The following is a 25,576-nucleotide window of genomic DNA, read 5'->3' as shown; positions in this document are numbered from 1 at the left end:
AAAAAGAAGAACATTTTTGTGTATTTCATGAACACACATTTTATTTACAAAGTTAACTTTACAGTCTAAAAGCAGCTGATTTTCAACTTACAAAACACAAAAACAAAACCCACATGAACTAAAATGCCATTTTCTTTACACAAACAGCACTTCAATAAGGTAACTCCACAGAGTTGGAGTATTTAATACTGGTTTCCGAACACTTGCATTTGATAATTGTGTCAACAGCACTTGCACCTACTGAAGCGAGAAATAAATTGAACTTGAGTACACGTTAGATCTGTTAATCTCCATGACTTACTCATGTTTTCCTGCCAGCGCTTTGATTAGCTTCAGTCTACAAGAACCTGTCAACCCTCTGAATAGCAAGGCATGGCTCAAGTTTAACAATTCACTGGAAAAAAAACTGTTAAAGTTCACTCTGAATAGGATTTGTATACTGTACATATTTTATTTCTTAGTTGTAGGTAAGATTTACTTCTTTCATCATTCTACCAATACTACAGGTATTTCAGTGTAGTAGTCAGCAGACGTTCATTTCCACAGTTTTAAATTTGAGGGTTATATTCTTTAAAAGGACCATTCTCTTGAACGTTCAAACTTTCCCTGGGGACCTTAACATATGAATGCATATTTGCAGCTAAATGACAATTACTGTTAACACTGGGGGCAATCGAACTCTGCTGCCATGGAACTGGATCAATACTAAAAATGGCAAAATGACAAAACACGTGTCGCAAGCAGAGGTCATGAACACTCCTGCTTCTGCGTCTACTTTATGTGACATTTAATAGTTGACCTGTTTGGACTTAGAAAAAGGGACGCCTGTACAAACGGTCTCTGTCCTTAACTGCTTCCATTTTTTTTTTTCCTAAAAAAAACACATAATTAAATAATTTCCCTTCAGGGATTAATCAAGTACTGTATTTAGAATTTAATGGAATTGAATTGAATACACCATTTTCACCCAAAATGTATTAAACTGATGCTGTTTTGGTCCCCAACAGAAGTTTACACTCCTTGCCATCTAACAATAGATCAAAGGTTGTTCTAATGCCAGGCGGTTCCTTTAATGTCTCTTCCATCTTCATCATACATTAGTGATTTTCTTGTGAAAAAAATATTGTTGCCACAATTAATTGACAAAATAATATAATAATGTACCATTACAAGTAAAAAAGATAAAACGTTAAAAGTCCATCTTGACAACAGATCCAGTTATTTCAGAGAAGATACGAATCCTTTTCATCACCTTAACGTTCTGCGATATGTGGATTATTCTGAGATGTCCGGCTGCTCTAATATCTCGTCCAGCTCTGTCACGAAGCTCCTCAGGGCATCCAGGCAGCGTTCCTTGATTTCCAACAGGTTCTTATCAAGCGGATCTTGCAGGAGACTATCCAAACTGGGCTCCTTGGCTACCAGCATCTTCACCACTGTGCGAAATGTCTCACAGTCCTGCCTGTAATGCTGCATCAAAAGAGTCATATCAGCAATGCCCGTATCCACTGTGATACAATGAGGTACACAGTGTCAAACAACACAAAGTAAGATCTGTTATACAAAATATAACATGCTCTGTCATTTAGTCATTTCCTTCAGATAAGTCTTTGGAATTTGGATAAAATAGAAAACATGATTCACAGGTAATTCAGGGGGAAAAGTCCAAGTTAGCACAGAGCAACATCTTTAAGTCAGCACCTTCATCAAACAGACGTTATAATTCTCCAAACTGCTGCTTCTCTAATGACTAGGGCTGGGGATCGATTCAAATGTCAAGAATCGATTCGATTCAGATTCTTAAGATTCAGAATCGATTATCAAGATCCGATTCGATCCGATTCCGATATTGATTTGGGTTAGTGTTATTAAAACAGTTTTTTGAGCTGTAGCAGCTGCAGCATGAATTATATGACTAGTTATGCAAAATATTACTACTAGTATTATATTGAGATTAAACAGCAAGTATTGGCAGCTAATGATGCTGTAAGGACCAATCAGCTCCCAGAATGCTGATATAATCAATTTCAGAAACATCATGTGGGTCAGAATTACCAAACAAACCAAAAATTATTTTTTCCCACATTCCGTTTTTATTTGTTCCATTTTCGGTCTATTTTGGTTTTTTATTTTTGAGCATTTGGTTTTTAGCATGTTTTGCAAATGTAACCCCAAGACAGTATATAAAGTAATGAAATATAGACAATTTATGGAATTATAACCTAACACTTTAATGTTTTCATACCTTTAAACATATTTAAAGGCAAAAACATGGCACCAGTTATTCTCGTGTCCAACAAATATTCCTTTTTTGGGGATAAACAAAAAAATAACCAAAAGTTGTAATGTAAAGATGGAAAAAAAATAAATAAATAAAATAAACCCCCCACCCAAAAAAAAAACAAAAAAAAATCGATCTTTAGACATATGAATCGACTTTTAAGAATTAATATGAGAATCGATTTAGAATTGGGAAATCGATTTTTTCAACACAGGCCTACTAATGACTAAATTAATGAACGGCAGTTCTGGAAGTTCCATGAAACAGGTGTGTGGACGAGGGCATGTGACCCCAGTCAAGGGCACGTCGGCCCAACGAGGACAAAGGACACGAGGTGTCAGAGCGCATTAACGGCGCACAGGCATTCTTTCACACAACTTTGCAACAAGCTTTCACATCCCTCTCAGATTTTACTGCCGACCCAAAACGTCTGTTAAGGTCTTTATTGGAGTTCCAGGTGCAAGCTCGCAACATCTTTATCACCTGGGGATAAAAAGCTAAATGAGAGGCTCTTCTACACCAGCAGGTCAAGGAGCAGCATGGGACGTCAGAGCCTCAATCACCGCTGCCCCCTAGTTAGTCGCAGGACGCCCTTCTCTGGCCTGAACCGGCAGCACTGCACCAAGTCGTAAATACGGGAGGTTTAAAGACCCATATTTGCGAATATAAGACCTAAACACATCTAAACCGCCAGTTAAAAGTCAAGAACCTTTCAAGTGTCTCTAAACTTGTGACTGCCGGTGTACATTTTAAAATGTCATACTTACGTCTTCTTTTCCCTCCAGTCTTTCACTTTAGAGGAAAAATGAACTAAAACTAATCACATACACTGTTAAACTAAATAAATAAAATACACGACATATCAGTTCGGGTAATTTTGAACATTTAGAAAGTTGATGGTGAGATCAGTTCTGTTAGACAGAATCAGAGGTCGACCAATGGAACAGTTAAGATCCATCTGCAACAGGGTAAATACTAACCTACATCATAAATCATATACGGCAGAGAGACAAAAGAGTTCAAATCTGATTGCAAGTGTGAGAGACTTTTAAAAACAATCAAAATCTTAGAGGTGAGCTGGGATGGTTGGGACTTTAAATGCACCAAAAAGGTCAAAGAATGTGCCATCCAACTTAGAACAATAAGGATGGAAATTGTTCACCACATGGGAAAGTCCAAAAAAAAAAAAGAATATGCGGCTGGGCGTATCTGAGGGGTGTGCTGGACTGAACTCAAAGGATGCTTATTCTGAGAAGGGGACAAAAACACATCATTGATTTATGACACCTTTTGGAGACTCAATGTCCTCAAATCTTAGTCTTACTTGGGTCTAAAAACTTAAATATTTGGACAAGAGTAGCAAATTTTGAAGCAGCGGTTTAGAGGGCTAAAGTCTTTGAAATGAGAGAATTATATTAAAAATCTCCACCACCACATTAGTTTGAAGAATCTAACCTTGACACCATGACTGAAATCAGGGTTTCATGAGACGAGCCGATACCTTCAGAATAAGAGTCTATCAGAAGAAAAGACGGCTTTGAAACCAGTGACTGAATGGATGTCAGATACGGTATTTTAAGGCTGTTCTATCTTGGTTTCATGTTGCATGCCCAATGAGCCTTGCCAACACTCATTCGCTTTATGAAAGTTCTCTCTTGAAGTGGGTCTGGTACCGCTCCCCTTCACATCACTGCTACAGAACGTACCGAACCAATAGCAAGGACTGAGAGACGGATTACTGAAGGTCCTTCCTTCCTGCAGCTGTCAGACTCAACAAACAGCAGAGCTCCAGTAGAGCTCCAAGTAGAGCTCCCAGTAGAGCTCCCAGCAGAGCTCCCAGCAGAGCTCCAGCAGAGCTCCCAGTAGAGCTCCCAGCAGAGCTCCAGCAGAGCTCCCAGTAGAGCTCCCAGCAGAGCTCCAGTAGAGCTCCCAGTAGAGCTCCCAGTAGAGCTCCCAGTAGAGCTCCCAGTAGAGCTCCCAGCAGAGCTCCCAGCAGACCACACACTCAGTAAGAGTTAAACAGTTGATGTCCTTATATTAAATTAATGAGTGGTTATGCTTGCTATGTTGATTTGGGTATTTATTTAATTGGTGATTTGCTTTGATTTTTTAAGGATGAAGGTAACATGTAGACTGCACCTTTATTTTAAAAATCTTTTTTATTTCTTGAGGAATTTTTGTTATCCCCATGGAGGCAATTTGTTTTACTGGCAGTCTTTCTCTTACTTCTTGCTTTTATTTCATTAATTTAATTAATCTTTTTGAGGGTAGGCAAACAATTAGCTTTGCTTCAGCCCACCCCTTTTTCAGTCTAGATGTTATTTGTTTATTTGTATATTGGAAACTTTTTTGTAATGTTTTCTTTAGGGATGTAACGATACACTAATCTCACGATACGGTACGATACACGATATTGAGGTCACGATAACGATACGATACGATATTATAGCAGTATTTTTTTAACAACCTTGAATGAGGAACATATTACTGGAAAAAATTGTCTTTTATTTGAAAGACACAAAATACAAAACAATGCTGTGTGTTTGCCCTATTGTTACAGTTTGTAATGCTTTATAACTGTTTAAGTTTTAAAGAGAAAGCCAGGCCAACCATTTTCAAAAAACTGAACTAAAAGTAAATGTCAGGTTTGCATTATGATCTTCAGTTTCATACAAGTAATAATATTTTGCCACAAACTGAATAGTTTCTCTCATGTATGATTTGACTTTTTTCTTTCTAATTTAACAACTAAAATTGAATAAATAAATAAAAGTAAATAAATACATACAATTTTACATCATAAAACAGTTCATGCTCACCTTATAAGTGTAAGAGGAGATTTATTTTTGTTAAGAAGGTTATTTTGGTAATTCAGGGTTCATTATTTTATAAATATATTCTTTATATTCTGATGTAAATCAGAGACTATAATTACACTAGTCAGTTTATCTGTAGTGATTAGTCTGTTTTAGATTGGGCGGAGTGATTCGCCACAGTACGGCACTAGCTTCTGTGTTGATGTTCTAAAATCCTACGCTGTTGAGCGGACATTAAAGTACACTGGAACTACACTGGAGTTGCCCGCGTGTTTATCCTACTCACGACCCGAAAAAGGTTTAATTTAATAAGGTAAGGCTTAACTCTACACATGACTTACATAAGTACAGGTTCAGAGCTCAAAACGGGACCACAAAATGGGACTAGTTTCTTCTGAGCGGAGTAAGATTTTGGTCCGCGGGTCGCGGTCGGATGCGCGTTTCTAGTCAACCCAATAGATTAATATTAATAACCCCATATCGCGATACACTTTGTCACCTCCACGACACGTATTGTGACGTTTTTGTATCGCGAAATTTCGTTGCACGATATATTGTTACACCCCTAGTTTTCTTTGAACAGTGTATTCGTTTTCTTGTTGTCATTTTTATTCTTTGTTTTTTTTTTTGTCATGATATAAACTAAACTAAACTGAAAAAAACAGTTAAACCTATTTACTTAAAATAAAAATATTAATGTTCAATAATATCAACCGATCATATTTCTAACTATAACACTATATATGTATGTACTGTACATTATTTATAGTGTTTATATTGTTACTTCTATTATTCTTTTTACCATTTGCTACTTTTTCTCTTGCAACTGTTACAACATAGAAATGTCTCTACTGTGAGACAAATAAAGGAATTCTTATTCTACTTATAAGTCTATCCAGTGGCATCCCCTGTATCCTCGGGTACAGCATCCTGAAATCACAGTCGGTTCCAAAAAACCCAGGAAAATCATTTGCATCAATGCCCAAGGCGTCCTCCAATTATTTGGCAAAAAAAAATATTATCTCAATCTAAAATTCTATTTGACAATACTTGAAATTCACAATGATTGTAAGCAAAATATCTTTTATAACCAAATAATACAGAAATGTGTGTTGTATTATTGTTTTAGAACAGAAACTGCACACACAGGCCAAAAACACGGCCTGGGGAAAGCCGGTCAAGCGAGCTCAGACAGAAATATCCCAGACTGGGGGAGATGTTTGGACTTACGCAGATGCTTCATTGTCTGTAGACCTTGTCGAGCAAATCTGTGGCCCCACGTAATGACAGTCTTCAGTATGACCACAAGGAAGTGGGACACTTGCGACCAGTGTGGCCGGCACAGCCGAGGATCAACTTCGTTCAATAGTGAACTCTGTTTTCCAAAACGCTTCGAGCTGGTCGGAAAACTTTTAAGAACCAACTCATCCTCATTTAACAAACCACCAGAGGATTCCACACCGCTATCTTTATCTTTCACATTTTAGCCACTTAAAGAGGAAAAAAACAAAAACTTTATTCTGGTTTGAGGATGCAAGAGGAAAAAAGAGCCACTACGACCCAAACATGTGGTTTATGTCCCACGAACCTACATCCCCCTAATCACTTTGGGTTTGATTATGTTTGCCATCTTTCTAAACAAAACATTCCGGAGCTTTTCGCAACCTACAGTCTTTGTTAACACTGATTACATTTTCACTCCGTTCTCTTCCATGTACACAGTTTCACACACTTGAAAGCATCAAAACATGTTGGAAAACGCAGTCCTTAACTGAACTAAGACCTCAAGAGCTTTCGCTTGTTTTCACTGGTGGATGGAAAACTGAGCTGTTGTTCCCAGTGTGTATGCTACATGTAAATGAGTGTGATGGAGTGCATCAGTTTGCATTCATAAGTGTAGTGGCTAGTGTGTAGTACTACATAGTACAGCCTTTTTTTCGTGTCACAGTGGGGGGATAAAAAAAACAAACCAGGAAGCATGCTCTGACCTGAGCATGCTCTTTTAGTTGTGAGAAGCGGATGCAGCGAAGGTTCTGCCCCAAGTTTTCTGCTTGGAATGGAACCCGTGAGCTGATGTTTAACGCTGATATCGAACTCTGAGCCCACACAGGGCGAACTGGAGCCCCGAGAGGAACAGCAACACTAGGGGCCTCGAAGAGGAGCCTCAAAAAGTGGGCTTCTACCCAAATCGGATGTTTGCGGAGGTCCAAATTGTGAACATACCAACAGGACTGTGGACTGGAATGCCAAGTGGGGGTCGGGGTAAAGAGGGGGGAAAAAAATAAAGAAAATATCAAGGTTTGGGTGAGATTATACACGCGGGCCTCACATGGACCTTTAGTGAGGCTGCGTTCGAATGAGCGCTGAGGTAGGCAGGGGTTCTGCATAATAAGGGAAGTAGGGTAATGACTTGAGGGCTGGTACACATTAGGGGATATTAAAAGAGCCATTTTAATCACTCAAGCTGCAAACCGGACCTCTAAGTGGTGCAGCTAATAGTTGAAATGGATATGTTTCATTTGCACTGATTGAGATGATGAATGGACTTCTCTGAAAATCATTCCCAGGCATTTAGCCACAGTTTGATAATGAAATAATTCTATGTTTTCACATTGTTGCTGTTATTGTACACATTTGTTTTGTGGTCGGGCTGAGAATGATAAACATCTCCAATGACCCTTCTAGGGAAAGCAGTGTCATAAGCAGAAAAGTGAAATGACTTCTAATTTGTTTTAAGATTTAAAGCACAACCCTGAAACAACCACAAACGTGTGTATTTCAACAAGCTGCGGGCAAAAAAAAAAGACACAACTGTGAAGATTGAGATCGTATGGCATGTTTGATGTATAAAAACTAAGAAGACTTTACAATAATCAGTGCATCTAGAAGAGGGGGGAAAGAAGGAAAGGGCGGTCCGTAGCACACCGACTCAGTCGGAGTCTGTGGTCCGGCTCTGCCCCCCAGCCCCTGCTCCGTCCCGTCTGCTGGCCCACAGCGGCTGCGCCGGGGGCAGATGTTACTGTTAACACGCAGCCGGGGCGTCTGACTCTCGCCGTGTCTGCAGAAGCAGCTGGATACAGCAGAGTTAGGAGGTTATGCCAGGGAGATGTACCACGCTGTGGGTGGGCCGCCTGTACCCTGCAGGGCAATTCCTGCCCTGCTGTAACGGGAAAAGATAAGTGGTACTGTAGTTTAAAGTGATGAAGGGGGGCAACTCAGAATAGCAGGCCACAAGAGGCGTCACAACCTGAGGACTTTTCTGCTGACTCATCCTCCTTTTCTCAAAAAAAAAAAAAATATATATATGACGAGGTGCAAGCCAAGACATAATTGGACACCTTTACAATTAACACGCCAAGCTGTACCATACAGCGAATCTCAAAATACACAAGGACACTTGGGGCAGCAGAAAATGAGAGTAATCACCCTGCAAAACAAAACAGTAATTCTGGATATTTGTTGTTCAAAACTGGGGGGAAGCGTAGGTTTAGAAATGATAGATATTCGTACAGGAAGGGGAGTATTTCTTTGTGGTTGTTGTTTGTCTATTTCCCCCCCCCCCCTTTTAAATAAATTACTAAATTCAAGCTGCAACCTTGTTTCTAGATTGTTAGTCAGTTTGGATAAAATGATCTAATAAATGACTAAATGTAAAACTAGTATATCTGGTCATGAACGTCTGGCACGATATCACTGATTGTGGACTCGGTTATAAAAAGACACTAGAAAATTTCTGGAAATTTTGATATGGGCATGCCCTACCGCCCATTCGAGCCCTCTCGCTGCTTTGGTTTGGGGCTGCAGTGTTTGTGTTCGGGGCGGTTTTATGTCAGTTTGAGGTGTTTACGGTTGTATTTCATTCATTCCTGTGCTCCCAATAGCTATTAATGGGGCGCGCTTTTTGCCGTCTAGCGTCCCCACGGTAACGCTTTTGACTGAGAAAAGCAATGGCCATCGAGGCACGATGGAGACGCATCCAACGATGTATGCCATGCATGGGTGCACGTTCCGGTTCAGGCTACGTTAACGGATAGTTTTTTTTTCCACCATGGTTTTAAAAAACCCATCCGAATGAATGGGGCCATTTGGCATGGATTTTACATTAAACTTTCCTTAAATCACAGCTTCATGAAATTTTAATACGTTGAAGGTCACAGCGTGCCGAGTCAGGGAACATTTGTATGATGTCTCTACGATAATCTGTTGCCTAGCAACAAGCGTCCAAAGTCAAACGGAAATTAAAAAAAAAATGAAAGGTCAATATCACAAAAACTTAAAAAAATGGCATAATGAGGTTCTAGGCTCCGTTAGTGCCAATCGGGCCGAGTGTTTGAAAGTTTGAACTATGTCTCTACGATAAAGTCCGGCCGAGCAATAAGCGTCTGAATTTTCGCCTTTTTTTTGGCTTTTTGGCATCTAGCGTTGCCACGGTAGCACTTTTGACTGAAAAAAGTAATGCCCATCGAGGCACGATGGAGACGCATCCAACGATATATGCCATGCATGGGTGCACATTGCGGTCCGAGCAGTATTAACAGATTGTTTATTCACATGCTCTCCCATACAAATGCATAGGTTTTTGTTGCCATGGTAACAAGCCCCATAGGATAGAATGGGACAATTTGGCTTTAATATCTCAAAAGCTGTAAACGACAGCGTAATGAGACCTCAGTATGTTGTAGTCCACATCAACCTGAGTCTTTTAACGTTGGAACAAAGTCTCTGCGATACCGCGTTGCCGCGCAACAAGCATCCGAAGTTCCGTTAGCATCAAAATGAACAATGTGGAATATCTCAAAAACCGTAATAGCAAGCATGACGAGACTAAAATATGTTGCAGTACAAAGCGTCCCGGGTTTGTCAATGTTGTAATGATGTCTGTACGATAAACCGTTGCCTAGCAACAAGCGTCCAAAATAAAATAGATTTTTTTTTTAAATTGAAAGTTAAATATCGCAAAAACCGTAATAAGTAGCATGATGAAGTTTTATGGTCCTTTAGTGACTATCGGGCCGAGTGTTTGAAAGTTTGAACGATGTCTCTACGATAAAGTTCGGCCGAGCAATAAGCGTGGGAATTTTCGCCTTTTTTTTTGCTTTTTGGCAACTAGCGTTGCCACGGTAACCCCTATTACGGAGAAAAGTAATGCCCATCGAATCACGATGGAGACGCATCCAACGATGTATGCCATGCATCGGTGCACGTTGCGGTTCGGGCCGTATTAACGGACGAAAAAAAGTGCGGAATAAGAATAATAATAATAATAATAAAAATAAGAAAAGGGAAACCTTTTCTGGGTACTAATTTACGCCTTCATTTTCATGTTTTTCCTCATTTTTTCGGCCGTGTTTTACTTTTTGGGGATTTTTTTTTTCCACATCAGTGCGGGGTCATGCTGTACACCCGCTGGTGTGCAGTGGGACTTTTGCGACTTTAGCATGCTAGCAGCATTGCCCTTTGGGCCATTCTGGACGATTGCAATATGGTCATGCCACTACTTGGCATGCCCATAATAAGTAGAAGTATACATTTTGGGTTAGTCATGTTAACATACCTCAACATAAAAGTTAGGTCATTTGTTGGAGCAAATCTTATTACCTTCTCAATTTCTAGAGCTTTAGACTTAATGGCCTCCAAGCGGCGAGCCTTTACGTCTTCCTCCTGTCCCGGTTTTGAGTCCACGCTGGCCGCCGCCGCCGCCGTCTCCTCCGTCTCCACTGCAGATGCTGGAGTCTTTTCCTGACAGGCCAAAGGTTAAGGGTTAGAGCCGAGGCCACCGGGTTTAGAAACTGGCTCCAGTTTCAAAGTGTTTCAAATAGAGACGACTCTGCTTTCTTACAGGTGCCGAGTTCTTGTTTGCATGTGTGTCCCATTATGCGCGCCAGAAGCAAACACACACGAGGTGCGAAACACACAATATCGGTCTGACTTTGAGATTCTGGCAGCCGAAGATCAAAGCAAAGACCCCGTCACACAAATACTAATCAGTACTTAAACGTTCTTTCATGTCTTAAAGAATACATTTGGTTCATTATTTTTTACATAATTACAACACAATCATGCATCTGAAAATACTCAAATTAGAAAATTGAGTTATTGCACTTTTATAAGCACCAATGATGAGATTACTTTTTCATTAGTCCGAACTTTTTTCTGATTATTATAAATTATGTGAGTAATGTAGTTGTTTAATATTGTATAATTATAATAGTTCAAGTGTATGTATTTTCTAATTCACATTAAGTGACATTTATTTTTCCGACTCGGACATTAGGAGCAAAAATACTTGTGCAAGTTGACTATATCGCAGGTTTTACCTTTGAAGATGGTGAACTGCGAGGAGAACCGTCCACGGAGCTGGCGGGGGTTTGGCTCGTCCCTAAACCGGACTTATCTACAGGGAAGACATCATACAAGTAATCAGATAATCATTGGTAATCAGAAATGGTCCTTGGATTTTCATGTTAAATACCAAAAGAGAAAAAAAGGGTCAGACAACAAAGAAGGTTATCCTAAATAAAATGCACGAGGGTGGTCGCAGCGTTCCTTTAATGAACTCTGCTCCGTTTTAAAATGAAGCCTGGAGGAGCGGCCTGGTGGGTCGCGGTGTGGAACACATTAACTGCGTTTCCTTGAGCCAAACTTGACAGGGATCTTTGTTGGGGTTCATTCTTTATTTTTCTTTTGAGTCCTTAGATTCTGCATTTAGAAGTTTAGTAGTCTGAGATATATATGTACATAAACCAAAAGGAGTGCCACCAAGAAAAATCTGACAAAAATCAAAAGCCTTTCAAACATTTTACATCATTTCCATCCGTTTATGAACATATTACATATTTTATTTAATGAACTCTTTTCTTTGTAATTTTTTTTTTATTGTAATTAATTGTTAGTCCTTTAGTTACCCTTATTTTGCGTCTTATTCATTTAAGCGTGAGTTGACAGCTTCCTCTTTATGATGTATTTGAAGATCATTTACTCTCTTGCTCAAGTCGCCTTCATCGTCTACAAAACTCTGTTTCTAAATACCAGGTGAAAAAAACTGCAATGTCAGATTCTTCCGTTGTAATTTAACTGAAACATGAGACAACCACAACTCAATTCTGTTTGTTTAAGTGTATTTGTTGGGGTATAATAATCCAGTATATGCAGTACCATTCAAGTGCGATAAGCTCATCTACGGGGGGGTCACAAACCAACGTTCTCACGGTGCTGGAAAGATGGATAAATGGGGATGTTTCTGTCAGGAAGGGTGTCTAACGTAAAAACCAAATCAAAATGAAGAACAAGATGATGCAAGTACTTGGTCTCAGAGCTGACGTCAGACCAAACCAAACTGATTCTAAAAAATATGTAAATAATAATATCTAACAATGTATTTGTCAAATTCCCATCCTTTGCAGTTCAGACATGAATTGTTGTTACTGATTCTTTTTTTAGTCTGTTACTTGACATAAAGTCACACACTGAAGTACTTTCGGGCTGTTAAAACACTGAGCCACCAATAGCAACCCAGCAGTAACATATCTGGAGGCTTTCAATCGATCAATAGATCAATTTTTTTTTCTAAATAATGGAAATCTGTGGATTTTATGAGAAACTTTTTGCCAATAGAGATGCTGTTGTCCCAATGATGTATTCAGAGACGACTGGAAAAACTGAACTTTTCATTTCTCAAAAGGGAAAGATTTAAAGAACACAGAAGTCACATTTCCTCCTCAAGATATAAAACAATAAACTACTGCACTGGCTGAGCATTTTAAGATCAATTATTTCTCAAACCGTAAATTGCACACCACTTAGCCAAAAGATATAATTATTTACCCAGCATGAAACTGTGACATCTTTTCCAAGACTCCAGGACCAGGAATGAAAGCTAATCACCGTAGCTGAAGCACATTAATCAATGCTGTACTTTTCCAATGGGAGGCTCTTATTTGCTGGGGATTCCCCCCAGTTTTAGTTGGCAACGCTGTTGCTACGAGACAGGAAATAAAAACAAAAAAGGAAAAACACAAGGGACCGTTTCAACCTCTGATGTACAGCTAAAGCAGCGTCATTAAGCTTGAGATTGGGTGAAGATGAAGCTGGGAGGCTAAATAATTTCACTGTGAGCAAACGGCGGCGGGCTGGAGCCAGGCACATCTGGATAGCTAGCTCGGCCCGGCTTCTGCCAGAACTACCAAAACAAGGTTCTGGTTGGCGGCTGAGTGGTGAAGCATAAAAGCCTGCTACAACAGAGCAGTGGGACAAAACAACTTTTGATAAAGCAGAAATGTTAACAGTTATAATTTCACCCGGTAATGTGTTATCTATGATTAAAGTGATCCAGAATGACTTTTACATGTTGTGAGTATGGATGATGACATTGAAGTAGTAAAAAATGTACTGTCTCAACTTTTCTTTCTATTTTCTGAATGTATTGAAGGTCTGAAATGCAATAATGGATGTACAGTAATCCCTTTTTTTTTTGCAGGGGTTACGTTCCAAAAAGAACCCGTGATAGGTGAAATCCGAAGTAGTAATCTTTTTTTTTTTTTACAAATATTATAAAAGGCTTCAAATTGCGGAGATCCGCCCCGCCTCACCGCGGCCCGAGTAATTAGATTTGAACGGGACAATCGGTGCAGAACGTTTTGTCGACATGATGGGTTTTGGAGAAAATTAGCAAAATTAAATTTGGCAAGCTGTTTTATGTACATGTACATGTACATGTACATGTACCGTACATATTAAACCATAACATTATTGAAACACAGGAAGTAAAGAAGCGGGGAGACTGTTTAGCCAATCAGAATGCAGAACACAATGCACGATGCAAATCCGTGAAGCAGCGAGACCGTGAAAGGTGAACCCCGTTATAGCGAGGGATTACTGTATATCAACAAATTAAAAAAAGAACTCAAGGACAATAACCATGTAGCGCTTTGAAGTAAATATGAAGTTTTTTCTTCAACTTGGGATGCCTCAAATCTTGTATAGTTTGTGATGATGCAATAACAATCAAAGAATGTTGATTCTGATTCCACTTCCTAAAAAAATATATTTCAAATCCACTTTTTCCCTCAAATTAGATATATCGAAGGTTTCGTGAGAGTAAATCCAGTCAAGTCATTAGCACAGCACATCTGAAAGTCTAAAGCTTAAAAAGGTCACGGGAGAAAGTATGTAAAATAACAGACCCAAAGTGATTCTGGAGACATCGTTAAGTCAGCGTATTTACTACTTTTTCACAAAAGGAAAAGGTCAGGTTCTGAATCCAAAGCCAAACCACCCTAATAAACCAAGGGTATCCTTTTTCCCAGCCTTTAAAAGAGTGTGTGAGGTGTTGGTGTAATTAACATCCTAACATGTTGCAGCAGACCATGACCCCTCGCGTTACACACCTACTCCAAAAACAGATGCCTCACCTCAAACGTCTTAATTCCTTTAGTCGTTTTAATTATACACATGCCCGTCTGAAATGGGAAAACCATTTATTCAGTTGTCATTAGTGGGTGTGACATCTGTACACAGAAACTATTTATGAAGTCACGGCTACATTGTTAATTTTTCTGGAGCACTCCCAAATATGTTTTTTCTGATGGATTCTTGTGTTAAGTTTGCCTTCTGCGATGCTTTCTTCTGGGTTTTAGAAATGCCTTTTGCAGTAAATTAACAAAAAAAAAAGAACAAAATACCCAATGTTTATTGTATCTGGAAAATAGTTTTATTCTCTGTCCATCTGATCCTTTGGCTGATCTCAGTTCAAATCCCTCAAACATCCACAGAGGACGCTTATACTTACGCTTTGGTGTGTAGCCTCTCTCTCTGTCAGGAGAGAAGCTCCTGTTGGTGTTGGATCCGGAGCGGACAGTTGAAGGGGCTTCCCTCCTTCCGGGGGAGCGTTCCCGTGTGATTACTAAAGACTTCGGGGACCTGTAGTCTTCTGCATCCCCCCTACAGAAATAGTAAGCAAAACAAAGATAATCGACACTAAAAGACCAACAGGTGCAGAACAGCAAAGTAATGTGGAAAGTACTGGAGATAAATCCTGAATGTTTAAATAGATGCTCATTAGTACGACCTGGTGAATCATAGTTTCCTCATCAGCATGAACATGAAACATTTTCTACACATATGAATCACATGGGCACAATTTTCATTTGAATATTTGTTTGTTTATTACAAGGATACATTAACACTATGGTAGCAGATTTTTTTATTGCATCACAATAAAAATTATCTACAACACGGTTGGAGGTACTTAGGACACGAGACAAATACGAGACAAATACAGTAATCCCTTGTTTTTCCCGCAGGGCATTAATACGTTTTACGTTTGTATATTTGTTTTATGTAAAGCACTTTGTGCTGCATTTTATGCATGAAAGGTGCTCTACAAATAAAGTTTGATTTGATTTGCAGAACATTTTGTCGACATTATGTACTTGTACAGTACGGTACATATTAAACCGTAACGTTATTGACACAGGAAGTGAAGAAGCGGGGAGACTGTTTAGCCAATCAGAATGCAGAACACAATGCACATCTGTGAAGCAGCGAAAGCTGCTGCGTTACAGTGAGGGATTACTGTATTATTAAAAAAAAAAAAACCTGGTCCTACTATGATGTCAAATAAAAGTGTTTTTTGACTTCTAAAGTAAAGCTCAACGCATCTGGTTCAAATTTTTGGAGACCGTCTGAGTTGTTTACCATGGCCTCCACAGGTTAACGTGAAGTGGATCATGAATGTCGGAGTGCCCTCCAGGCGTTTTATTTTGAAAAATAAACCAGATTCCCTACTATGCTTGTGTCTGATCTTCTGTGCCATCTTTCTCTGTGTGAATTGACACAGATTTGCCACAGTGGACAACCAAAAATAGACGCAGCCTATATCTTCACACAGCAGAGGCGACGCTCACTTCTGGGACATTTCTGCAGCCAGTGAGACCCGGTGGTTAGTATAGTTTTTTTGTTTTGTTTTGTTTTGTGTTTTTAGACTTTGTAATCAGCAAGTTACCATTCAAGTGAAAACCTGCAGGTGTGTTAGAGTTAATCAAATACATTAAGTATGGCACAAGCACCAAACATCTAACTTCTGGGTTGAGTCTCATGCAGAACTAAGATTCGTTGCAGTTCCCTAACTGACCACTAGAAGCTGGCTGCAAAGTGAGTCCAGATCCAGACTCCCATGTTAAAATGTCCAACTTTAGAGCAGAAATAAACATATTTACAGGCTGGTTAAAAAAAATTGTGATTGAGAAAAAGGTTTGATCTCTAATGTTTCATTTCACATCCATCCACATCAGCAAAATGTATATAATATATTTAAGTCAGCTGAGGTGGCTTGGGCATCTGTATCGGATCCTCCTGGACGCCTCCCTAGGGAGGTGTTCCAGGCATGTCCCACCTCCCTAGGGAGGTGTTCCAGACAGACCCAGGAAGACCCAGGACACGCTGGAGAGACGATGTCTCTCGGCTGGCCTGGGAACGTCTTGGACTCCCCCCGGAAGAGCTGGAGGAAGTGTCTGGGAAGGGAAGTCTGGGCATCTCTGCTAAGACTGCTGCCCCCGCGACCCGGTAACGGATAAGCGTAAGAAAATGGATAGATGAAATATATTTATATGATATATTTGATACGATTAATTAACAGCCCATGGCTAGCCACTATCACTTTCTCATCATCATGGTGTGAAGCAAAGCGAAGTAATCAGCAGTTTAGGCCAACCCAGCTTCGGCTTCAGCTAAAATTTTTGATTTTACCACAGAAACATCTGCAAACATCCAGCTGCAGCTCTGCTGCTATCCCGGCAGGGATCGGCTGCAGCAGCTGGTAGCCACAACGAACTAGTGGTGACATTCGGTGGCCGTGTTCCCGTCAGCTTCCTGAGCAACATGGCTTCAAAACAGCGGGTCATGTGACTGATGCTTCTTCCATTGTACTTACAGTCTATGGTATAGCATTGTTTTATTAGTTTTAACATTTTAAAGTTTAAATTGAAGGGTTCAGCTACAATAATTTGAATCACCATTTACCATTATTCTATTATGTATACTGCATTGAGTTTCTTTGTTTTGTGAAGCACTTTGGATTTAAATGTTCTATATAAATAAAGCTGACTTGAAATTGTAAGAATAATTGGAGATTGGACCCTGCTAGGAGATAAATAGTTTTACTGGTGTTTGAATGTAAACCATCAGATTGTATTCAATGTTATTTAGACACTGAGGCTGGTTTATAATGTAATTTACACAATTCTTCACTTTCCCTTGATTTAATCGAAAATCCAGAATAATTATTCTTGCTTCCAGTACAAAGTTAGATAAGATGTAAATACTAGACAACTACATGGATGTGAGTGTAGTGAATCGACTTCTCCATCCATCACTAACCTCTGGCCCGGGCCCTGTCCTCGACTCGTTCTCTTTCGGAAATGATGAGCTCTTCCGCTATTCCTGAGAAAGAAGAGAGAGAGGGGGAGAAAAAATGAAAAACTTCAAAAAGAGAAAAATAATAAAATAAAAGCAGCTCGATCAAAAACTCTACTGCATTGTAAACCAGTCACAATTCCTTCGGTTTACAGTTACGGTTTGCAAATGTACTAATTTATTTATAATGGTTTTAAAAGTAAGTCACGCTGTATCTATAAATGACTCCTCCAGAAACCCCGAAACAATATAAGAACACTAGAAACATGATGATGAAATGAGAATGAGTGCGACGCTTCGGCACAATGATTCCTTTGTGGATGGTTTGTTCGATCCCGTTCTTCCACTCAGACACAAGAGAGGATGTATCTGACAATCTACATCCTGCCCTGACTACGACCTAGGATCTACCTTTGGTTAAGTGCTGGGACTTGATTAAGCATAAATATGGAACTGGAGTTTAAAAAACAACAACAAAAACAGTGGACTCTATATTTTAACCATATAACATCCAATTGTAAGCGCTTTTTTTGGGGAGGGGGGGGTCTTTTTTGGGTGAAATCTGATCTGAACTCTGAAATCTGAACTTCTAAATCTTCGGGGCTTATTACACCTTGATGTCATGTTTTTCCAAGCTTAAAGCTGGCGTCCCAACAACATTCTTCAGATCCAGAGGTATTAAACAATTCAAAGACACCTGGCTGTCATGACCTCTGCTTGAACCCAACACACATCTTGCACAGAGCAGGTCCAACAAGGCCTCAAACTTTTACGACTCGGGGTCTGTTTGAAGTAGCCAAGACTTTGCGTGCCATTCACCTCACAATAAATAACCCGTCATGAACTGTGTTTCAGAATAAACTGGGAATCTGCGCAACATGCATGCAAATAATCAAATTTTTACCCTTTTCCTATAATTGATTCTAAATATTAGAAAGTTAACTAAATTAAAATGTTGAAACTGTTTTTTCCCCCCAATTAAATGTATCATGTCATTCAGACTTCACGACTCGACGTAGACGATGACAAACCAACAACAAAAACTTTTTATTGGAATATTTTGTAACTGAATGGTTATTGGTACAGTAACTTAATTGGGAAAAAGAGCAACTCTGTCTTTTGATAAAGCGAGATATGGAGGAATTAAGCACTTTGTAAAAATCTGTGGCAACAACTTAGAAATAATGATTCTAAATTCATAAGAGTTAATCATCAACAGAGAATAGTGTCACTGAAAGAGTCAGAGAATCCAAAGAAATCTCTAAAACACAAGAAATACTGATCCAAGCGCCTGGTAGGGATGTAACTGACATAACTTTCTCTCATCAGTTTCATCAAACGTACACTTGGGATGGGAAACCTGCACATCCGTAAAGTCTATGATTGATTCATTCCAATCATTTAATTGTATTGTTGTTTTTTTAACTTATCACTTCCTGACAGCAGTAGTTGTTTTCAGTGTTCTTAACGGAAGTTACGCCAGTTTAATTACCACTCTGGTTTTATCTATGAGGCCATGCTTTTATATTATGTGCTGGAGGTGGTTTAGTAACGTCTTGCTGAAAAAAAGCAGGATCTTCCCCATGAAGGATATTATCTGGATGGAAGCGGGCTGTATTTTGCTCAAGATTGGCCTTAACATGGATAAAACATAGAACAGTAGGGCTGAACCATCATCTTAGAGGAAATAATCTGTTAAGAAAAAAAATTGAATAATTATAAACAAGAGATTTGGTCAAATCAAAGTGAAGAAGGTCAACAATGGGAAATGTTTCATAGTGAACGCAAGAGCATCTGTGCTCACGAAATTGCAATAAAACTCCAAACACTTGAACTAAACAGATGTGGAGTGTGAGAAAAGTTACTTATCAGATGGCTGATTTATCCCAAAAAAATGGAGGAGGTTCTGTGGTCTGATAAGTCTGGATTTCCCCTGTGTCAGTCATGGGCTGGTCAGGTCACAAAGACCGGTTCATGAACTGATCAGCCCGTCATGCTTGGTGCTTTCCTTGGAAGCCTATGGAGGCAGTACGGTGATGTCGGGGTTTCTTCATTTGATTGGGTTAAGGTTTAGCCATATCATGCCCATGCAATAGGTCAGCTGACCTAAATATACTCAATTAGCAGGTTAACATATTTTAATTCTGCCAAGCAAATGCACAGTATAATCAAACTGAAAGGTACAGTACTTCAACAGAGCATTAGAGTGTGAATTTATACTGGGCAGAAAACTATCTTTACATACTCCATATACACTCTGTAGAGGGTTGTCTTTACGATCACAGACAACAATGAACCTGTCAGGAAAATACAGGGGTTCAGTGTCTTGACCGAGGACTCTCCGACACAGCTGGAGATAAAAACACCGGTACTGCAGTGGGGTGACGCCTCATACTATCAGGTGATCAAGGAGCAGTAAAAATGTCCAAAATATGCTGTATAATTTATTAACTAATATTACTTTCAAACTCTGACATCCCTTGGTGCTGTTTAAAACTAAATTTAGTTTTACTAGAACCCTCATTGCATTGGGTTTTATTTATATGCATGGTGTCCAGAATGAAGCCCCCCACGACCACTGACATTTTTACATTTATTAAGTATAAAATATAAACTTTAATCAAAAACTTAAAATATAGAAATAAGCAGAGCTTATTGAGATATGTGTGTGGGTGTTTGAAGAGGGAGTGGTCCAGCTGTATTTCCTCCCAGGGTGGGGTGACGGCCGGGGGTGAGTAGACACTAGTGCCCTTTGTCCCCGTCTTAAACATTGAATGATTCTTGGAGAGGGAGGGCCTGCGCCCATAAGCTGCTGGTGCATAAAAACGGCATCCAGAAGACGAGTGTCTGTTGATGTAGATGTTATAACTAACTAATATAACTTACTGGGTCTAAGTGCGCTTTAATTTAAATCAATAATTTCTTTTGTATTTGAAAATATTGTTCTATATACTTTACCCATATTTTTTGAAGCTAAAGTGCTCAATCCAATCAATATTTTTTTAAGTGGGTATTAGATTCTTCATAATTAATTGTAAACCAAGACTATAAAATAAATAAAAAAATGTAATTCATATTCTTTAAAATATTGCAAAAAACTATTACAGGCAAATATAATAAATCCTCAACAAATACTATTCCCCTTTCGAAATAAAACAGAACTACGTCTCCATCTAGTGGTCAATTTTGAGAATTGCAGAAGAACCAAGCTGAAACAAACAGATGCTGAAAATAAAATCAGTACGTTACCTTGAGCTTAACTGATGTCTCAAATCATCTCTAGCATAACCCTGTTGGGAATATGAGCTCTCCTACAAAGAAAATAAAGTAAAATAATGTAAATTCCATCATATTTCAGTGACATTTCATTTGTTAAACCTTAAGTGGACACACTTCATAGTGAAGCTGATAAATTAAGAGTAAAGCACTGCCTTACATTTCGCGATGGTGAGGAATTTCTGCGAAAACTGCTGTAGTTGGGCTTTTCATCAAAGTATCGACGATCATTAGGCGGATAACCGTCCTCGCTGTGGCTTCCTCTTGGCTCCTGGTAACTTCGAGGACTACCGTACCACTGGTCTTCAGTAAATCCTCTCTCAAATTCCGAATCTGGCCGTGCCACAGAGTTCCTCTTTTCAACAACATTGACAACACGATGAACTGTCACCTGAAATTTCAATTCACGCGTTTTAGCAAAAACCTTAGTTAGGAACAATCCCATTGATACATTCACTCTTCATCACACCGCTGTAAGATCAAAATGCATTAGGCATCTTACCTTAAAAGAGTTTTATACAAATTATGGTAAGAAAACATTTATAAAGATCTAAACTGTTGTTTTTTTTAAAGAATAATTTTTATAACAGGCTTCAAAGTACTAGTGTTAAGATAATTGTATTGACAAAAAAAAAATCATTGCATTTACAGTAAATGGACAACCACCTCCAAATTCATCCCAATTAAAACATTAAATTAAAAAAACTTTCATTTAAAACAACAACCGTACTCTGAATATCCACATTTAAAATGAATAATCTTATTTATAAATTTAGGGTATTCCAATCAGTCACAATACCCAAGTACATTTTTGGCATATAAAGACTTATTGCAATACATCATCCTGCTGGAATCTTTGTGACATTTTTCTACACTGAGTTGCCTCAAATATTTCAAACCTGAGAAGTTGTGAATGTTGCAGGGCGATATTCAGAAAGGTGTGACCATGATCAGAAAAGGTCCACATTTCTAAATGTGGTTAATTGTTTTTTTTAAGTATGATGTGGAAATGGCTGATTTTGTCCCACAAATATTGGTGTTTTGTTGTCCATACAAACACAGTGATATCACTCCTAAAAGGGTGACTTTGATTATAATAAATACCTACTTAGGCCATTCAAACTTAATCACAATTCTTAAGTTTACCAGCACTACAATACCTGTATCAACAAATCAGAATAGAGTGTTTCCTTTACCCTTCTTCCATCCATACGTGCAAAATGATCTTCATATGCCTGTCTGATTGATCTTGATCCACCCCGAAATGCCACTAGAAAAGCAAAACAAAGAAACACATTGAATCATCTTATTCACTTAAAAGTCAGTGGAAAGAAAATCCTCCTTCTGCATACTGCAGCATGCTTCCTGCATGAGGAAGTCTGGGGTGGTAGAAAAGTATGGTAAAGTGGTACAGGACATTAATGAGGGCATCGTGACAACGATGAGGCGTGGAGTAGCATTAACAGATGGGTTCAGGTAGAAGTGAAACTGTGTGAAGGATCAGTCCGGAGAGTCTTATTGTTTGCCATAATGATGGAAAGGTTGACAGATGAAGTCAGACAGAAGTCGCTATGGACTTATTTGGATGTGTCATTTTGGTCTGTACTGAGGATTAGGTGTAGGTGGAACAAAAACCCAGTTAAGGGGAGATGTGCGATAGGGAGAAAAGGACTGAAGGTTAGTCAAAATCAATCAGAATACATGTGTAAATGAAAAAAATAGCAGGTGGGGCAGTGATGCTAGGAGCAGATTTTAAGAAGGCACAGGAGTTTAAGTACTTGGGGTCAACTTAATTAATGTACATGCTTTATGTAATACCACTTATTTTATGCTTAAGTGTCAGCTCAATGTAATTATTTACATGTATATTCAGTCCCTGGAGTCTCTCTCTATTTTACACACACACACACACACACACACACACACACACACACACACACACACACACACACACACACACACACACACACACACACACACACACACACACACACACACACACACACACACACACACACACACACACACACACACACACACACACACACACACACACACACACACACACACACACACATATAGTATGTTTGCCATACTGCCTCTATTATACATCTCTCTGTGCATTTATCACTTATAGTGCATCTTTCTCTCTCTTTCTTTCTTTAATCGAAACATGATTACTAGAGTGTATAGGGAAATGTTTGAAAGACATTAGTGAGGGGTCTCTCCGTGCAGTTTATTTTTATACATGATTGTGTAGGTTTTCTTGGGGTACTCTGGCTTCCTCAGTTCAAAACATGCAAGTCAAGTGAGAGAGTGTGTTGTTTGTCTATACGAGTCCTATAACTGTGTATCCCTGCCTTTTGCCTGAAGGGAACTGGGACAGACTACAGGAAATCCCTGTGACCAAACATACAGTAGGGGTGGGCAGGTATGGATAATGAATGGTTGGATTTGAGAGAAGAAAAAAAAAAGTGGTCGTGAATGGTTTTAACATTTCAAGCAAGAACGGGACATTTTATTTTCCAAACTATATAAATGACGGAGGCCCTAATTTGCATAAGGTTGGTAAAGGAGTAGGTGTTGTAATGCACCCGTATCCGTGTGTGTCCGTGTGCATCCCTGTGTTGTTTTCATTACATTTCAATTAGATAGATAGATATACTTTATTAATAGACTCAGGGTCCATTTAAAAAAGACAAACACACATACAAATTTAAAAAAGACAGTCATGCCAGTGTTTCCACATTGCTGATTGATATCTCACAGCACTCAGTCCAGGATTGGTCAACAGCATTAAAACAGAGTTTTGTGTGTCATTCAGTCGACAAATGAATCTATACATCAATTTTCTCAACAGAGCATGAAAAGTGTTTATACGCAGTTGACAGAATAACTCACTCGCACTACACCACCTGGGTTTTCCCATCAAAATACGCAGGCAATCATTATTATTTGCATTGCATTTGCATTTCAAGCAGCATAGCAGCTTGCTTTGGATACTGGCTTGAAAGCTGAGGTAAGTTTTTTTTTTGTTATGAAAATGTTTATAACAGCAGAGTAAGCAAACTGCCATTGTTTTCCACTTACTGTTGAAGGACGAGTTTTAGTTCCTCGTTTTGTTCACGATGACTCAGTTGAAAGGGTTGAACCTGAAAAAGGAAGAAAAAGCCTTGCTTATCAATTTCAGTCAACAATACCAGTCCAACATCAGTTACCAAACACATACACACTGTTTCTGACCTCAGTTTGAAGATAAAAAACAACAAAAACCCTCAGTTGACTGCTAAAAATGACTGCTAGGGTAGTCAAAAAAGTCAACCAAGGAACCCGATTCTTGTATAGGATCGCCCCTCTAGTTGGTAGAGACACACTGAAGATTTTGGCAAGGGCACTCATTCAACCTCACTTTGATTATGGAGTTCATGTCTGGTACTGTGACGCCACTAAGGCTCTGAAAACCAAGCTCCAGACAGCCCAAAACAAACTGATAAGGCTTCTGCTCAATCTTCCATCTCAGGCTCACCTAACAGCAAACCATATGCTCAGCGTGGGATGGCTCCTGGTAGCCGACAGAGTACAGTTTCTTGCATTGATTTTGGTGTACAAGATACATTACACCTCCAAAATACCCTTGTACTTGTCTAAATACTTTCAAAATGTAAAAGATGTTCACCACCATAACACTAGAGGCAGCTCCACAAATCACTTTCAGCTCAGGGTTAACTCCAAGAAAGGTTCAAATTCGTTTGCATCCTATACTACCAACATGTGGAATTCCTTACCGACAGCCATAAAAGAGAGCAAATCCCTAATCTCCTTCAAGTCTGCCCTAAAAAGCCCCTACAGGAGGCTGCTACTCGTAACTGGGAATAATCAAAGCCTCTACTGCACATCCCGCTGTTCCTTCTGATTATTGTTTCTTGTTTTTGTTTTTTGTTTTGTTTTCTGCTTTTGTTTTGTATTACCTAGCTTATTCTATTTGTCTCATCACCTTTTAGTCTCTCTCAGTGCAAAATAACAGTAATTCCCCCCTTTTCTTTTTCTTACCTGTATGTCATTCAATGTTATACGAGTTAAAAAAAGGTCTCCAATGTAAACAAGTGTAATGCTTTCTTGAAATAATGCCTTTTAGTTGACTTTGTATCAGCGAATCTGTACTGTCATGAAACTGTACCTGATCCTATGCAATTCTTCTAATAAATTCTTCAATCAATCAATCAATCAAAGTTGAAGCACATTCCCGAAACAGTACCATACTTTCCTTGTCACCATCTAAATAGTACAGGGATTCCACAATCTTGCTTTATTATCTGTAATGCGTATTCAAATACTTGAAATGTGTGCAGATTCGTAGTTTTATTTGTTAGCAGGATCCCTACCAATGCAATAACTTATAAAAGTGGATAACTTCTATAAACTGAGCGCTGCAGCCTTTGCTTCCCCTTTGTGAACAAGTGTCAGCCTCACTGTGCAGCATCTCAGCTGCTCATTAGAAACCCACTACTGTCAACATGAGACAGTTTGTGGTGTAAATCATCTTTAAGAAGCTGAAAATAATAACTGAAAAAGGTGGATATGCATTTTTGGTAGCAAAGCTAGCTAATGAAAACAACATCCCGACGACAACAACTCACCTAATGACGATTTCAGTTTCTCTTTTCTTCAGTTTGGGGGTTACATATTCTTCCTGACGAATTTGTAGGTGTGTATGTCAAGTAGGTCGTTTTTACTGACCTGAAAATTTAAAAAAAATGAAAAGGTAAATACTAGTGAAACAGCAGCACTCACT

General features: G+C 39.1%; 1 protein-coding gene across 1 annotated transcript; it reads right to left on the bottom strand.

Moving 5' to 3' along the window:
* Window positions 1–25,576, bottom strand: LOC133443808 (periphilin-1-like). The gene is made up of 10 exons (XM_061721072.1): window positions 25,422–25,576; window positions 23,875–23,936; window positions 21,981–22,054; window positions 20,945–21,175; window positions 20,758–20,819; window positions 17,473–17,535; window positions 14,885–15,036; window positions 11,415–11,491; window positions 10,696–10,836; window positions 1–1,470 (listed from the first exon to the last, which is right to left on the bottom strand). Coding segments are annotated over exons 2-10 (996 nt in total). The 5' UTR covers window positions 23,876–23,936; window positions 25,422–25,576; the 3' UTR covers window positions 1–1,275.

This window comes from Cololabis saira, chromosome 5, assembly GCF_033807715.1.
Source record: "Cololabis saira isolate AMF1-May2022 chromosome 5, fColSai1.1, whole genome shotgun sequence".
NCBI lineage: Eukaryota > Metazoa > Chordata > Actinopteri > Beloniformes > Belonidae > Cololabis > Cololabis saira.
Note: the sequence above shows the minus strand (reverse complement) of the source record. Positions and strands in the feature narration are given on the sequence as shown.